The sequence below is a fragment of the Tympanuchus pallidicinctus genome, unplaced genomic scaffold (genome assembly GCF_026119805.1).
Source record: "Tympanuchus pallidicinctus isolate F22 unplaced genomic scaffold, pur_lepc_1.0 scaffold3, whole genome shotgun sequence".
NCBI classification, from domain to species: domain Eukaryota; kingdom Metazoa; phylum Chordata; class Aves; order Galliformes; family Phasianidae; genus Tympanuchus; species Tympanuchus pallidicinctus.
The window spans coordinates 81,590,967-81,607,650 of record NW_026294747.1 but is presented as its reverse complement, the minus strand read 5'-3'; the positions used below and the strand labels follow the sequence as shown (position 1 = coordinate 81,607,650).

Below are 16,684 nucleotides of genomic sequence, written 5' to 3'. Positions count from 1 at the left end.
AGCTAAGAATTAATATATCTTGCTTGGTAAAGAGTAACAAAGTGAGAGACAACGTATGTTACCCAAGATGGGATTTAAGAATCTCAAGACTAAAAACAAGTAAGATTCCATCTCTAAATTGCGTAACTAGGGATTATCACAGTGATGTTCCATCTGATCTGACATCAGCCATAAATATTCAGCAATCTACAAGTCAAAATTCTTACATGATATTATTAAAATACAGCCATCAGTAAACTTGTTAAGCTCTCATACAACTTAAAAACCTAAAGACAAGATCTTATTTTCACCCTGCACATTATCTCTTACATTTTGGATAGCATACATACATTTTATCAGTAGAATCTTTAGTGCCACAGCCTATGGACTAAACGATTTATATAACTCACTATTAAAACGTTAAGCCACTAAATAAAAAGAAATACACTATTCCACCACAAAGTCCCATCATATACTGTTCATAAGATCAAGGAAGAAGGGATAAAATTAAGAGGACTAAGAGATGATTTAGAATAGCTACAAGATACAGTAGTCTGCAGAGACTTACCTCCAGCATCTCACTTAAACGCACATCAGTTCTTTGCTGAAAAGAAAAAAGAAAACACTGTTAACTACAAAGGAATGTATAAAAAATATTCTGCTATTAATTGGAAAAAAAAAAAAAAAAACCCTGCATATACCAGTGTTTTTATTGTCCTCAGAGACTTCAATAGTCCAATAAGCAACTGTCTTTTCCTTTGGTTTGCAAGAAGTCCCAAACTGGTTTGTGTGAAGCCTTCCTTTGCAATATTCAGGTGTCTGTGTAAATTAACAACAAAATATTGTTGTAACAACAAAAAACAATAAATTCCAGTGATACATAAAGCAAGGCTTGTTTTAAATAAATGCTACCACATGCATCACCATAAGTGCTACAAAATATGTACGAAGTAACAGTCGGCACTGTTAGGGAAATGCTGAAATTGAGGTAATACCAACAGATTAGTAAGAAGACGTTATCTCTTCAGCAGAATTTTGCCTGTGGATCAGTGGTGTATCTCCAAAGGTATCTGCTTAAACAGAACCCCCTTACAGCAAAAGATGCAAGACAGAAAGCAACTGGTATTTGTTTTAGTATTTTGAACTACTATTGCCAATTCCATTCAGCACACGCACTAGAAATATTAATAGTAAGCAACCGCCTGGATTTATAAGTATCTTCTTAAATCCCCTTTTCCCCTCTCAGTTTCTGCTATTAAGCAAGATACCTTCTTCCATCTGCACAAATAACAGCTGCTAACTGAAGGCCATTCTGCAACGATGTAACACGTTCCAGTTCCTACAAAGAGACAAAAGGTGAAACAAGCATACAAGTTGTGCTACAAACCAGCAACAATTAGCAACTAGTATCTTTATCTATTTGACAGGACTAGAGGGAAAGGCCTTAAGCTGCACCAGCAGAGGTTCAGGTTAGATATTTGGAAAAATTCCCACTCCAAAAGAATGGTGAGGCACTGGAATGGGCTGCCCAGAGAGGTGGTGGAGTCATCGTCCCAGGAGGTGTTCAAGAAACATTTACATGTTGTGCTGAGGAGCACAGTTTAGTGGGGAAATATTGGTGGCAGGGGGACAGTTGGACTGGATGACCTTGGAGGTCTTTTCCCATCTTGGTGATGCCATGATTCTATCTTGAGATACTATAATAACAATTTAGATTTAATTTATATATTACTTTATTTCATCATATTATATTTGCTTAGAGCAAGAATGTAACATTAAACAAACAAACATTAAAGCAAATTCTTTAAAAATGTAATTCTTTGAAGAAATACACTTGAAATATACTTTCATTGCAGTGAGAACTTCTACAGTTATATACTTTACATTCAGCATAGGAGACTTTATATAAAATGAATAGAATGAACCACACCAAAGTGATCAGGGAAATAAGCACATGAATTCATTTGCATTAAGATGCCAGAAGTCCAGTCTTCCCTTCTACAAGATTCTGTAAAATTTTTCCTGTAAAATTTTCTCTGAACATAGCTGGAGAGGCACAAGGAACCTATGCAGCCTAATGGTCCATGGAAAAGGAGCCTTCAGTTGAGCAGCTAGGGCTCAACACCTTTTTCCCTTATCCCAGAGACACTGGTGTTTCCTAAAGTAAGCCTCTCCTTTTGAGACAACAACAAAACTATTATGCCTTGTGCCTGTGCCATGCCTCACACCCCATAGATGTGGCTGCTAGATCAGGACATCTATGAAAAAAGATGGGTGCAAACCATGACTTCCCCACACTTTCCTTCGCACAGCTGAACCAACGTGTCTACGGGGTTGATAATTACACCTTTGCTTCATCTAATAACTCATTGCTATCACTTGAGAGGGAATTGGTGTTGCCATTACCAAGTGCCTGCTGCATCACTTTATGAATCAGTGGGAAGGTGAGAGAGAGTCTCATAATGCCCACCAGAAATACTGACAAGAATAACTCTGTGGAAACCACACATAATAGAATTATTAAATTAATTAGGTAAATATTTAAGAAATGTTTTTAAAAGAGTTTTATTGGCACAATGGTTTTACAATCATCCCTTTGTGCATCTCATTCAGATGTTGTTGATACAAGAATTTAAATACTACACAGTAAAAAGTAAGCAGCACATTCTCCACAATGCTGTTATGCTTAAAAGCTGTTAAAAAATAGCTGCTAACTACAGGAGTATTAGCAATGGCTAAACAATGTTATCAACTCCAAAAGAGTGCAACAACAGAAGTGTATCAGCAAAGTTTGAAATCAAAACTATCTTTTTCTGCTCAACTCTACACTACTTTCTAAACACTCAGAAACTCAGAAACTCAGTCATTAAAGCACTACCCAGCTTCTTTCTGCAATAAAATCCCACCATACCTGTTTACCTAAAAATGAAATAACATTACCCTTACAATTTTTCTTATTTTTCCTGCAGCTACTGCAGAAGAGGCATCCAGGCTGATCCCTTCACTAGCTAACCCAGTCTCTTCTAACCCAGTACTATATTTAAGCTGCACTGAAACAAGGGCAGTATTCTAACAGCACTAAATTGTGTGGTTTACTGTTAAAAAGTGGCTGTTGCCTTACCTGAACGTATGCAGGTTGTTTTTCAAGAATCAAGTCTGCAACTTTCTTAGATACCTTAAAAGCAAGAATATTACCAGTGATAAACAACAATCTCAACAAAGTAAAGTAATAGGAACAAATGGTCTCTGCTTTCTTAACATGCTAGAATAAAAAACAGAAATTATACAGAACACTACAGCTGCTTACATTCTGTTTATGCTATTTCTAGAGCATAAAATAAACTTCTACCAGGGAGAACTAAGAAAGCCACAAACATGCTTTTGTTTCTGGCAGACATAGTATTAAATGGCTTCAATCACAAAAATAAATCATCTGTATTGCTCTATATTCTTCCTAGGGACCAACGCTTCCAGAAACAAAAATAAAATAAAACCAACTCTGACTATCAGCCCCAATGAACTTGTGGGAAAAAGAGATTAGGAGGTTCTTCTGTTTTGAATATATACATATGCAGCAGAGATTATAAATTGGTTATACCAACACAGAGTGAGATTGGGATCTTCACAGTATAGTATTTCTGTAACAAGCTTAGAGTAGCTCCACCATGCCCGTTCCCATCCTTTGGAAGAACATCTGTACACAAATGTTTTTCAGAGGACACTGATAGTATCAGCTGGCAATCTGGACAAGAGGATGCTTTCCCTCTTCCACATTAAAATGTGGTCAGGATCACCAAATGGTTTTCAACTCAGTTGCTCAATAGAAGAAATACAGCTTTGTTTTGCAGAACAGCAAAAGAACTGCTCTTTGTGGAGTAGGATTGCAGGAAAAGATTTCATCAGGCTTAAACATTTTGTCTCCTAAAGTAAAAAAAAAAATAAAAAAATAAAAAAATTATGGATATCAGACTTAATTAAAATGAAGTCAAACACAGCTGAAAAAAAGCCTTCTAATTCAAATCATCTGTACCCACATGCCTGCTCAAATGAAAGCTGTCACAGTGCACACATTAAAGAAGAATCGTGTGGCTTGGTATCTTCTCAGTGGAACGGAAAATTGTAATGAAAAGGAGAAACAGCAGAAAGGGAGCCTATAGTGACCCCTAAAACAAAGGCATGATCAAGATAAACAGTGCAAAAGCAGAAAGTAACAGCCAGCAAGAAGTGGAAGAACAGGGTTCTACCACAAGTAATTCACAGTCACTTGAATATTTTGTGTTCTAGAAATGTAGAAGTTTGAATCTAAATCACTATAGTAAATTCCTAAGCCAGCTACAGATTCAGCTACTGAAATGAAAAAAACACCATTTATTATTTTTCAAAAGCAGAGTTACTGTATGATATGTCAGCAGTCTTACTGAGTCCTGTAACTAATAATCTAGAAAAACACATATGAGCCACATGAGCCAAACTTACACTCAGTTCTCTTCTATATTATTTGTCAGCTACACGTATATTCCAGTTTGCATCTCAGATACAGACATGCACTGAAAATACTTTTAGCTGCTTCTCACTGTACAAGAAGAATGGTAGGACATTGATATCAAGTACTGAGACTACTCAGCATATTCCTTTGCAATTGCCTCTCAGCCTTGAGTGTATCTCCTTGCAAAACTAGGTCAACCAGCAGATGTCCTCTTAGACTTTCACTCTCAAGCAGACTAAAATAAATAAGTACATCTCTTGGTGAAGATGATCATGGAATATTCATTTGCCCGCTTCTCTCTAATACTTCACAAAATTTTATACCTTTTTTTCTAGGAAAAGCCTCACTGGTACAGAGTTGTAGGACAAAATAATTTTTCTGTTCCGTGTTCTTAATGGTTCAGTATTTTTGTTCTGTACATTTCATTCATTTAAAGACACAAATCAGGATTAATACTGTTATTTTACTTACCAAACGCCATAGTTAGTATATTCATTTCCTGTGCGATATTATTAATCTTTCAGAACAATTACTCAATTATTAATAGATGAATAAAAATAAAATTATAAAAGCCTGAAATATAACAAGTATCTGTCAGAAGCTGCAGCTCTCATTTCCACATAAGTTCATTATTTCACAGTAAGTATATACAGCATTCTCTAGACACCCTCACAGGCAATTAAAAAAAAAAAAAAAAAAAAAAAAAGCAAATAAAAAATAAGAGAGAATACAAACTCTAAGAAAATAGATGTTTTTCAATATTTTATGTTGCCAAATATCCCGCAAAAACAGACAGTACAACATATAAAACACTGTGCTATTTCTTCTGATACATTGCAAAACTGAACACCCTGAAAATAGTTTCTAAAGAAATCTTTATACAGTTTGATCCTAATTACAGAATTACAGTACTCATCACCATGATTTACTTACATTATTTTCTATGACTATATGATTTACTGGTATGATTCTCCCTTATAAAAGAACACAACAACATTCAATCAACAACAACAACAAAAAGTTCATTATCTAGCAGGTTTAAGAAATCAAAACACATTCAGTTACACCTCTAGCTACAGTCATAAACAATGTACAAATCTGCCTGGCAGTACACCAAACAGTTTTACTTACAGCAGCTTGCTGTTGTTTTAATTTGTCTCTATATTCTTCCAGTTCTTGAAGACTAAGTACAGGAGGAAGCCTCTGTGCATAAACAACCAATAAAATTCAGTGAGAAATTAAAGTACACAAAATACACAAGCAGCATTAACTAACCAAACAATTTTATTTAGGAAACTTTCTTACTGCTTCTGCAATCTAATTTGTATTCAAATTAAGAATACTGAAATCAGGTCTAAAGAATATAATAGTTACCCTCTTTTAAGCCATATATATACATACACAAGCCTCAAGTCATTGAAATGACTTGTGTCTATTAATTCAGGCTGCTTAAAAAAAAATAGAACAGATGGTTTTTCCTCCAACTATATGGCCTTTTTCAAAGTAGTTTGATGTAGTGTAAAGGTCAGAACAACAGGCTTGATATTAATTCTATCACATTAAAAGAAGAAACTCCATACCAGTATTATATGCTCCATACAAATGCAAGAAGATTCAGTAGCAGGGAGGGGAAACAAAACCAACCAAAACCAACCAGTTTTGGATGGAAGTGCATCACTGACAGAAGCTGACTTTTGACCCTCATTTTTAGTTATGTTATTGCCTTTTCTTTTACAAAAATAACTCACCTCTAATTCATACTTCACAATATCAAAGGCATCATTGGAAAAATAAACTTCTTCAATGCTATTAATTATTTCTTGCTGAGCTTGAGGATCAGTTGGTTCTTCCCATGATTCTCTGAGTTCCTCCTTCATAAAACAAAAAAAGATGACTTCCATGATATAACATCACATCCTAGAAAGAGCAATGCTTACCAAAACAAGACTTTTTTGAAAGTTACTAACACCTTCAATACAAGGATAGCTTGTGTCAATGGCTTCTTCTTAACACATCTCAGATTTTTTGCTAGCTAGTGGGGTAGTTTAAACAGACATGCACTAAGGGCTTTTTGACAGCTAACATTCAAGATGAGCATTCTCTTCCCTCCTGTCACAATCTCATGTGGAAGGTTTCCCCAAGAATCCAGCTGCATCCATCAGTCATCACAAACTGAGGACTGAGTCTGAACCTCTCATCCTTCCATTCTAAGGGAGGCTGCAAGAAAGAAGGGGACAGACTCTTTAGCAGGGTCTGTGGTGACAGGATGAGGGGAAATGATTTCAGACTAAAAGACGGGAGATTCAGATCTGATATAAGGAAGAAGTTTTTACAGTAAGGGTGGTGAGGCACTGACACAGGTTGCCCAGAGAGGTGGTGGATGCCCCATCTGACCCTGGAGACAGCTAAGGTAAGGCTGGACAGGGCTCTGGTCAAACTGTAGGTGTTCCTGCTCATTGCAGGGGAGTTAGACCAGATGGCCATTAAAGGTCTGTTCCAACTCAAACAATTTTGTGACACTGGATGTTTTAAATAATACTTGTACTCTTCCAGGGGCTGTTCCCACTGAAGGATTGAAAAACCTTTACGAGAGACTCACAAGGGGAAAAAATATAAAATTCAAGACAGAACACTGATCACATTGCTTGACAAGGGAATTTAATCCTGATTAAGTGATCCAACAGACTGAAGTTTCCTATTAAGATCCAAACATACGAGCTGTTAGAGTGGGACAAGGCGCCTGTATTTCCATCACCAACAACTGGAGGGCTGACTTCACTATCTAGAGACAGCAGATTTGAGATTAATTTACTGAACAGTCACAACCATCCTTATTTTGCACATCACTCACTAACATTAATGCATGCACGTTACAAGGAAAAGTGCAGTTTCAAACACAGAGCAAGATGATGCTTTTCTGCACAAATAGAGGCAGGCACGTGGTGAGCAGCAAAGAGTTTCCTAAAGCATCACAACTAGCCACTGCTCCTCTGAAGTACTTCTCACAGGGAAATAAAATAAAATAAAAAATAAAATATTTTTTCCTTCTGGGCTTCCTAACAGATGGCAGCTTTATGCTGTACCAACAGCTCCCTTACAAACTGCCTTAACATTTTACAGTACATTGAGTTTTATCTATAACAACTGAAATTAAGATGGGCAGCAGGGTTGGCTTAATTTGTTCACTAATGCCCTGCAAATGGAATCACCTAATTTATCACCTGGGCGAGTGGCTGCAAGTTTCAGAACAGTGGTTTGTTAAAAGGAAAAGGAAGTAAAAATCCAAGAAGTGTTTAAAACCATTTGGATTTCCAGAGCATGGGCACCCTGTCACATTGGTGACAGGGCATATCAATGCCGTAGGTAGGTCAGTGGTGACTGACAGTCCTGACAGTCCCTCCCATACATTAAGATATGAGGGACGCATGTTCTTCTGGATTTAGAGCCATTTGATTTGACAATCGGTTGGGAAGGCTGTTATTAATACAAACATTTCAATGAAATCTAGCCAGCGACCCTTTCATCATTGCAGAATACCACATTTGTCATTACGAAAATAAAGTTAAGGTTTACGTGGCTAGAAAAGTTACCAAAAATTCACTTTATCCTTTCTTAGAAAGGTCTTTTTTTTCCTTAATTTCTTCCCAAAACACTAACTAGGAGAACATCTGTTAAATAGACAGATTTTTTCTTTATCTTATTCACTCCTTCTAGAGGAACAGTACAGAAAACTACTCCCCAGGATAAGCTTAAGCTCCCATATCCATTACAATATTTGCCAGCAGACATTAAGCTGTGATAAATTGCTGCTTCCAGTCCATCATGCTCCACTAGTTTCAGACAACTGAAGGCTCAAGGCCAAACCTTCCTCTCACCACTAAAGGAAGCAAACATCCTCGGCTGGTTTGTTTGGTGATATTCATTTCTCCTTATTCCTTCAACCAGATACACAAAAAAGTTTCCAATCTACATATGAAACCCACAATCTCAGGGCCCCATTGAAGGACAGATTTTGCACTGTGGATCAAGTATTTGCACATTGTGCAAAGGCACAGAGAAAAGCTCAGTTAAATCCCTCAAGGCAGTTTTCTACCTCAGAACAATTTTTGTTGTTGTTGTTACTGTTATTGAAATATCTGCCTTCTAAAAATACTTAAAAAAAAAAAAAAATCAACAGTACAAAATTCTTTAAGTTTGATGTGCATTCAGAAGTTCCAAGAAGTTATCTGAATAAAATATATATATATATATATATACACACACACATATATATATACACACATACACACATACATATAATCGGGATGGAAGGAACCCCGTCATGATTATCACGCACAAAACTTCACTGCTAAACTGAATCACATACACTGGCCATCAGGAAGAGTAGCACATCAGCACAGTGGACCCAAGTACTACAGTCTAGCTGCCCAGATTAATACACACATCCACACATCCAGCAGTGGGAGCTTTCTAAACAGCCAGCTAAGATGCTATTACAAGGGCGACTCATTTTTCTGAAGTTCTGCTCAGGGATACACTTTACCTACTCAAAACACCCACCACTTGTGGTGATGTGCAAATAGGATTTATTATTCCCTTTTTCTTTTTTTTTTTTGCCAGTACTTTGGACCACGCTTTCACAGAACGACAGCTTAACCTATCAAACACACTTCTCTGGAGAACTGCCTTCTGAGTCATACAGTGCCACCTATACACAACAGGGAAAGATAGTTTTTGGACAGGGTGTGGGCGTGGAAACAAAGAACTGTGTGTCTGGCACCTTGCAAATTTGAAGAAGCCACTGCTTCTTCAAAAAGAGCGTTTATGTCCACAAACTTCCTACAGTGTTTTGCCTTCCTGGTCTATGGAAGTTCATGGTTCTAGGAGCCCACAGCAATAACCTGACCTGTATTTCAGAAGAGTCATTCCATTGCAGACTCATCCGTATGGCAGGTCAGGAGGTTTCAGATCACTTGCCTAGCTATTTCCCTGTGTCACACTCCCACTCTTTTGTTCTGCACTGCCTGCAACATGAAAAACATTGCTAACAAGCCTCACCGGTACAGAGTTGAAGCAAATGCCTTCTGCATTCTTGTCACAATCAACCAAAAGACTTGTGAAGTAGACACTGAGAAAAGCTTGTGATCAGGAGTGTTAATAGATACCATTTAGACAACGAAAAAAAATCTAAAAAGCTTCTAACCTAATTAGAAACTGAAGGTGAGTGATAGCTGACACAGCCCTACCAATAGAGCCAGGGGCCAAATCTGCTCAATACTCATTTGGACACAGCCTCCCTACTCTCCTCATGATTGAAAGAACACAGAATGTGCTGTCAATTGATATCCCACCCTTCTGAACTCAGATAACACCTTCATTAAGAGAAAAGCTCTTCCCAAACTCCAGGATGAGCTCACCAGTGGGCCAGCATCCATCAAACAAGCAATATGTGAAAGTTATTTTTACATATATATACAGAAGGCCACAGCAGGGATTATAGTCATATCACTATAGGAAAAGCATTAAAAAAAAATCTTCAAGTGTTATTTACAACCATAAGACAAAGTCAACTACTTTTTACATACCGCATATGAGCTGATTATTGTCAATATAGAAATCATGGAATTCAAAGTCACCTTGTTATTAATACACTTGAATTCAAATGTACCTCTCAACACCCTCTAACAGAAGCTACTAAATAAACCTGTTAGCAGCTTAATAATAGGGAATAACAAAATAGGAGAATAACAAAATGAGAACAGCAGGGGGGTTCAAAAGTCAGTAGTGCAGTTCTGTATCATTCTTAACACGCACCATTTTCAACAAACAGAAGAATAACCACAGTTCCCCTGAGCAATCATGGATGAAGTACAGTATCTCAACCAAAAAAACAAAAAAAACCAACGATATACCTCCTCTTTCTTAGAGAAAATTTGCTTTTCAGCTCATATTTTTCTGATCTACAGATCATATCACTGACTTACACTATTTTGGATGCATTGCTCTGTGTGACAAGCTGGCAGCGTGATTCTATTTGACAAGAGAAACTTGAACAAGTCAGCTGGTGATTCACCTTCGTATGATGCAAGCAGACCAAAATTCTTTCCGCATAGTTGCAGAACCCATTGGGATAGTGGTTAATGTGATCTCATACACTCATTCAATAAGGGGTATTCAATAAAAGGTCCAGGTAGCAAACCACTTCATTGGTTAGGAAAAGAAGGGGGGGGGGGAGGGGGGGGGGGGGGGGAAAAAAGGAAAAAAACCCCACCACACACAACCCACAAAATAGAGGAATACCCTCACCACTTTCACATGCTTATTAGGAAGCAGCTTTCATATATTAAGACCGAAAAGAATTTTGCTAGCTTTCCCCTGAGGGAACACAACATGAGTGTATCCCTTTGCCTGTCCTCTGCATTTTCCATGTAACCTTCACATGAGTTGTATCTGTGCTTTTTTTTTTTATTTTGAATTTATATTTGTCTTTATCTTTCAATTCCCTTTACCAAACTTGTTGACTGCTATAAAAGAATTACTGAGAGGGATTAGCTTAATCCAGCAAAGCTGCTTTATCCTGTAGTTATTACGTAATTCTGATTTGTGACATCAGTATGTTGCTATGGCATCAAACACAAGTTCAGTTCAGAAGAAATACCTACATCCAAGGTCTCAATGACTTTCAACTTCTGTGCAGTACTGAAGCCTAATCTCCTTGATGTAATGTTATGCACACACCAAACACAAACAAATCACAAATTCCTGCTTTCAAGAACAGGTATCAGAATCTATGTCCACAGGGTAGAAGACATCTTACAGTGTCTCGTCTGATGTCTTATCATTTGAAAAGTAAAATCATACAATGAAGGTTGTAGCAAAGTGAAAGAGGCATGCCAATATAAATCCTTCCTCTCAAAAGGTGAGGCCTGGAACTGAAGCTGACAAACAACTTGGGACCAAAACCAGGAGTGAAAGTGATCAAAACTCAGTATTTTTACTCAACATTCAGCTGACCCTGTTTTCTTTTTATCAGATCAACAGTGACCTGTGAAGGTGTTCCACTGAATACAGCTTTTTGAGAAAAAGAAAGTTAACTTAAATCTCTCAGAATAGTCAGAATCTGAATATTCAGAAAAAATTTTGAGTATAGTAGTTACTTCTCACCTAAAACATTTTGGAAGGAAAAAAAACAAAGAGACAATAGAAGACTAAAAATAGAAGTTTTATCAGCACACAAGATAACTTTTTAAAAGTTCCAAGTTCTAATGTTGCTGCAGTACTGTCTTTTCAGGCACAAAATCCCTAATTTTCATGAGATTGTTTGCAAAACAGCAAGATAGTGTTGTCATGTTACAAAGGGTTGACGGCATACAACTGCCAGAAATCTGTCAGAAATTAATGAAAAAACTTGCAAATTATTGAGACGTGTTTTCCCATTGTTAGGAATACAAAGTGTAGGCTTACCAGACACAAAACATTGAACCGTCACAGAACAGAAACCCAGCCAAGATACCCTACGTCTATTTTTACCTGCAGAATCAACTTGGCTAGAAAGACAGTCTGAAATTCAACGCTCACTAGTTGGCAGGAATCTGGAGTTTTGAAATCTGAGCCACAGAGACAAGGCAGTTCTTTCAACACCACTGCAATTGAATACCTGGAGTCTTTGAAATCAATACATTGACCACTGTTTAATAGAATATTATGTACCGATTTAGAGATAGTTATTAGATTTTTTAAACATAGAATAACACTGATTTTCTGGTCTGCCTCAGCACAAGCATCATATTACAAACTACCTACACAGAAACACAGGATTTTAATAAGACATCAACTGAGTAACTTAGTTAACTCTGTGGTTAAAGGAAAAGTCCATATTAGAGGAAAACAATAAGCATCATCCACAGCAAGTCTTGTGAATCATCTGGTCAGACAAACAGGGTATAAGAAGCAGCCAAAATGTGGGATAACAGAGAGCTCATATCTTTTAAGCAGCGAGACAAATGAAAACAAAGTCATTATTATTATAAAGTTATAACAAATACAGTAGAAAAAAATTAGTGATGTATACTGAAGATGAAAAGCACAAAATTCTAAAACAAACTTAATGGCAGCAAACCCATGAAGAGACTGAAAATCAATGAGTGACAACTTTGAAGTTCCAAGAAAGAAATTGTAAAGCATCTTCATTTTGATTTGGTGCACTGCTTTACTTTGTAATTAAATTCTTTCATACAAATATTTCAAAAGACATTCAGGATGAAATAAAGATGTCAAAAAGGACAGCAGCAAAGCAGATGCTGGGCCAAAAAAAACCCAAACTAAACCAAACCAAAACATATATTATTTAAATATAAAATGAAACATGAAAACTGAAGTGGATGGGATCATACCTTAGTAGGAAACCGGAGGTTTTCAATAGGACTGAGGTCATGAACACTCTCCTGAGGACTTCTCAGACCCTTTAAAAGAATTTTAATCATCAGTTAATGTTGTTTACTTTACATAACTTGCAATCAAACTGCACAACTCTCGCCTGCTGATGATGATTATAAACCTGGAAGTCCTTCAATAAACTGAAAGAGGCTTATTCTATAAAACCTTAAATAAGACCACTGGTGTATTAATTACATTCCTCAAACAACTAGGCGTTTCCAGTTTTATGCTGCAACAGTTCTCTTCAGTAACATCCACGTAGCTAAGTCCACTTACTCCTGACAACTTCTAGATGTTTAAAAAATGCAAACGTTCAAAAAGCATAATGTAATTTATTCCCCTAGCTTAATGATTTAAAGGAATCAAATAATCAAATTTAAGGTAAGTTCTACCTGCTCTGTAGCATGATTATATTATTTTTGTATGATGGCATATTCCTCAATTTACCATGTAAAACTATTAGGACACATTTTACATGTGTATAACTAAACTGAAAAAGATGAATAATTCACATTGGCTCTTTTAAATAATTATTATTCTTTCAAAAGCACATAACCACATGAACAGAATATGCACTAGTAGACAAAATCTACAGGAAGCATCTGTAACCAGCCAAGTATGTTTGCTGAATGTCCAATACATTTACAACTTTATGAGGCAATAACAAAGAGAAAGTTTCTTAGCACACTTTTTGCTAGCTTTTGAAGCAGAAGTGAACTTGAACATTCAAGTTCCAGATATGTTTCTGACTCCAGCCTTCCTTTGAGACCCCAGGCAGTTCACGAGAGCTCTGAGATTCAGGCATATCCTCCCCCTATGATACTAAGCATATTACTCATAAGTCCTTTTCACACCTGGGGTACCAATGCTTTCTCTGAAGGCAAAGGAGCTATGACATTACTACACAAGCTTGCAGTAGAAAAGTCTTTACTTATTCTCCAAAACTGAGAGTGTATTTTACAAGTTCATCACTAGTGGTAGCCACCACACTTCACAATTTCATTCCCCTACTAAGCAAAACCTCCTCATTCTGGTTTTGAGTTCCAGATTTTCTTGGGCTTCATTTGACAACATCCTCCCTTGCCAGTTACTACCAGCAAGGGCAGCTGATCACCACGGATCTGGAGCTCAAGGCAGGTAGCAGGCAGCACAAAGCACCTGTTGCAGCTTCTCATACTTCAATCAAAACCTCCCACAAACACCCCAAAAACTGGCAGTAAAGGAAGCTCATCTCCACCACCAGTTAAAACCTGCCCTTACTGAATGTTGCACAGGATTTCACCCTTTCCCAAAGGCTGAGAATTGCTGAAGCTGTACCATTTTCAGCCTACAACATTCCCATGCTGGGCAGCCTTCCCACAAGTGCTCCCACGGACACGGCACTGCATCCTGTGCGGAATGCAAACAAGACAGGACCCGGACATAGAAAAGGGCTCTAAATGGCTCCTGAATGAAAACAAGCCCATCAAACCAGAACCAAACAAAGCCCTCGGGACAGAGATCTGCCAAGAAAAGCTGAGGTGAGCGCATCACTCCCGGAGCAGCGTCACGGTGAGTTCCCTCGGCAGGCACAGGGCCCAGAGCGAGCTCAGGCGGAGCCCCCAGGCCCAGAGCAACGCGGACGCACGGCTACGCACCGGGCGGGCTGACAGGAGCACGACGGACAGCTCAGCCGCCCCGTGCCGCCGCACAGCTCCCCCAGCAGCTCCAAGCCCTCGCCTCCCTTCCCACCGGACACGCCGCGACCGACAGACAAAGCCACGTCGTAGCACCGCGGCCCGGCGCCCCCAAAATCACGCTTCGAGAAAGGGACAGCCGCACCAACGCGGCTCTCCGCCGCGCCCGGCCTCGCACCGCTCACCTGCCGGGTCATCAGCGACTTGATCTTCTGCATGGCGGCCCCGAGGCGCCCCGCAGCCCCCGCGGCAGCGCTACGGCCGGGGCCGGCACGGGGAAGCCATGTTGGACGCCACCTGACCGCGCCCGCCCGTCCGCCCGCGGATCCCTGGGAGCCGTAGTCCTGGGGCGCCCGGGCGCCCTCAAACTACAAACCCCGTCGGCCCGGCGGGGGAAGGAGGGAGGATGCGGAGGAAGGCGGGCCGCAGCGAGCGGGGCGGGGTGCGGCGTCAGTTCATTCCGCAGATGGGGAATTGGGTGGGAGCGGCGGGTGCCGCTTAAGGGCGCTGTTAAAGCGGGTTACCGAAAGTGTGGCTTGCCGTCCGCCCGTCGTCACACCGTGTCCTTTCGGGGATGGGGTGAATTTCCTCTCACGCCACGTGTGTCCCTGGGGGTTTTAGCACGGCGTATTTAGGCTCTGAAATCAGTTGCTAGAAGACAAAATGAGAATGCAGTTCCGCATGGCCAAAACGGGCTTGTGTCGGTACCTGGCCGAGAGCTGTGGTTCCCCATCCCTGGAGGTGCTCCAGGTTGGGTCGGATGGGCCCTGGGCAGCCTGAGCTGGTGGGGGCAGCCCTGCCCATGGCATGGGTGGGAGATGGATGGGCTTAGAGCTTCCTTCCAACCTAAGCCACTCAGTGAGTCTGTGGTAGCTTTGTGTGAGCTATTTGGTGTAATAAATGCCAGTGTATTAACAACATCAAGGACATATCCTGGAAATAAGGGGAGGTACTGACTTGAAATATGTATCTCTGCTAATCTGTTGTTCTTCTAGAGTTTGTTTGTTTGTTTATTATTTTCTTCACCCACATCAGACATTTAGAACACCAGCACTGACTTCATACCAGTGAGAAGGCTCCCATTCATTTCAGTTAGAAATTCATTGGAATTTATGACAAATATTTTATTACATAATGAAACTGAGCAGATAATAATTTCTAACTCGTTTTATAAAAGGTTGCCATTTGATACATGTAGACTGCAGCGAAGTGGATTAAACAGGTTATAAACAACAGCCCTGGGGAAGGCAGGGTGGGGGGTACCCAGAGCCCTTGTGGATGTGCACAGTGCTCTCTTCGTCTGCACTCTTGTGCCAGGCAATGACATTATTTCTGCTAGGACTGCTGAAATAACATGCATTACATTTGGTCAAACAGAGCTGGTAAAAATTCTGGAAGGGTCTGGGCGTTTTCACCTCCTTTTAAGTGAAGCAGAAATCAAACGTTCATTCCTTACGGCAGTGGCTTAGCACTCTGCAGGACCCTGAGCACCAGCACAGGCACACAGTGAGGGGGATCTGTTCCCGCTGCCACCCGTCCTGCACAAGGCAGGAATTTGTTCATCCGTAACAGCGTGTAAGTGCTGCGTAACAAAAGCTTAACGTGTGTTTTTCTGTGGATAAACCATCTCTGTTGATGCAAATATTTGCTGTTGCAAACTGTTTCTGCACATGTAAGTTGCAGGAGGGCTGTCTGGTGTGCTGCTGATTAAGTTTGTACAGTGAGTGGCAGCCTTGGACAAAATCCAAATCATACATTAATATTAATATTAAACCGATGTAAGTTCGCTCAGAATAAACAGTAATCAGCAGCTAACTTAACAGCTCTAGTGGGTTGTGCACGCAACTACAGGACTCTTTGTTAGATGATTCCTGATGGACACTTCACATTACTAGTTGCTCAGAGGAGGGGAATGAAATTGTTTCCCTGTTACACGTATGTTAAGGAAGAAAATGATAATAATTTAGTCACAGCTTTGTATTTTTTAAATATTTTTCTTTAAAAAATAGAAGGAAAGAAGAGACAGTCAATGGAAAAGTTCTCACCTGAAAAAAAAAAAAAAAAAAAAAAAAAGAAAAATAAAAAAGAAAATCTATATACTAATGTA

General features: G+C 39.3%; 1 protein-coding gene across 2 annotated transcripts in view; it reads right to left on the bottom strand.

The window, feature by feature from the left end:
- VPS50 (VPS50 subunit of EARP/GARPII complex) overlaps nucleotides 1-14,902 on the bottom strand; it is a 65,781-nt gene extending 50,879 nt beyond the window's left edge. For both annotated transcript variants that reach the window (XM_052693236.1, XM_052693237.1), the window contains exons 1-8: nucleotides 14,763-14,902; nucleotides 12,859-12,927; nucleotides 6,214-6,336; nucleotides 5,597-5,668; nucleotides 3,101-3,154; nucleotides 1,248-1,318; nucleotides 681-798; nucleotides 548-583 (exon numbers count right to left, since the gene is read on the bottom strand). In XM_052693236.1, the coding sequence (XP_052549196.1) occupies nucleotides 548-583; nucleotides 681-798; nucleotides 1,248-1,318; nucleotides 3,101-3,154; nucleotides 5,597-5,668; nucleotides 6,214-6,336; nucleotides 12,859-12,927; nucleotides 14,763-14,795 (576 nt within the window). In that variant the 5' untranslated portion in view covers nucleotides 14,796-14,902. The remainder of the gene's footprint in view (nucleotides 1-547; nucleotides 584-680; nucleotides 799-1,247; nucleotides 1,319-3,100; nucleotides 3,155-5,596; nucleotides 5,669-6,213; nucleotides 6,337-12,858; nucleotides 12,928-14,762) is intronic.
- Between the last annotated feature and the right edge of the window lie 1,782 nt (nucleotides 14,903-16,684).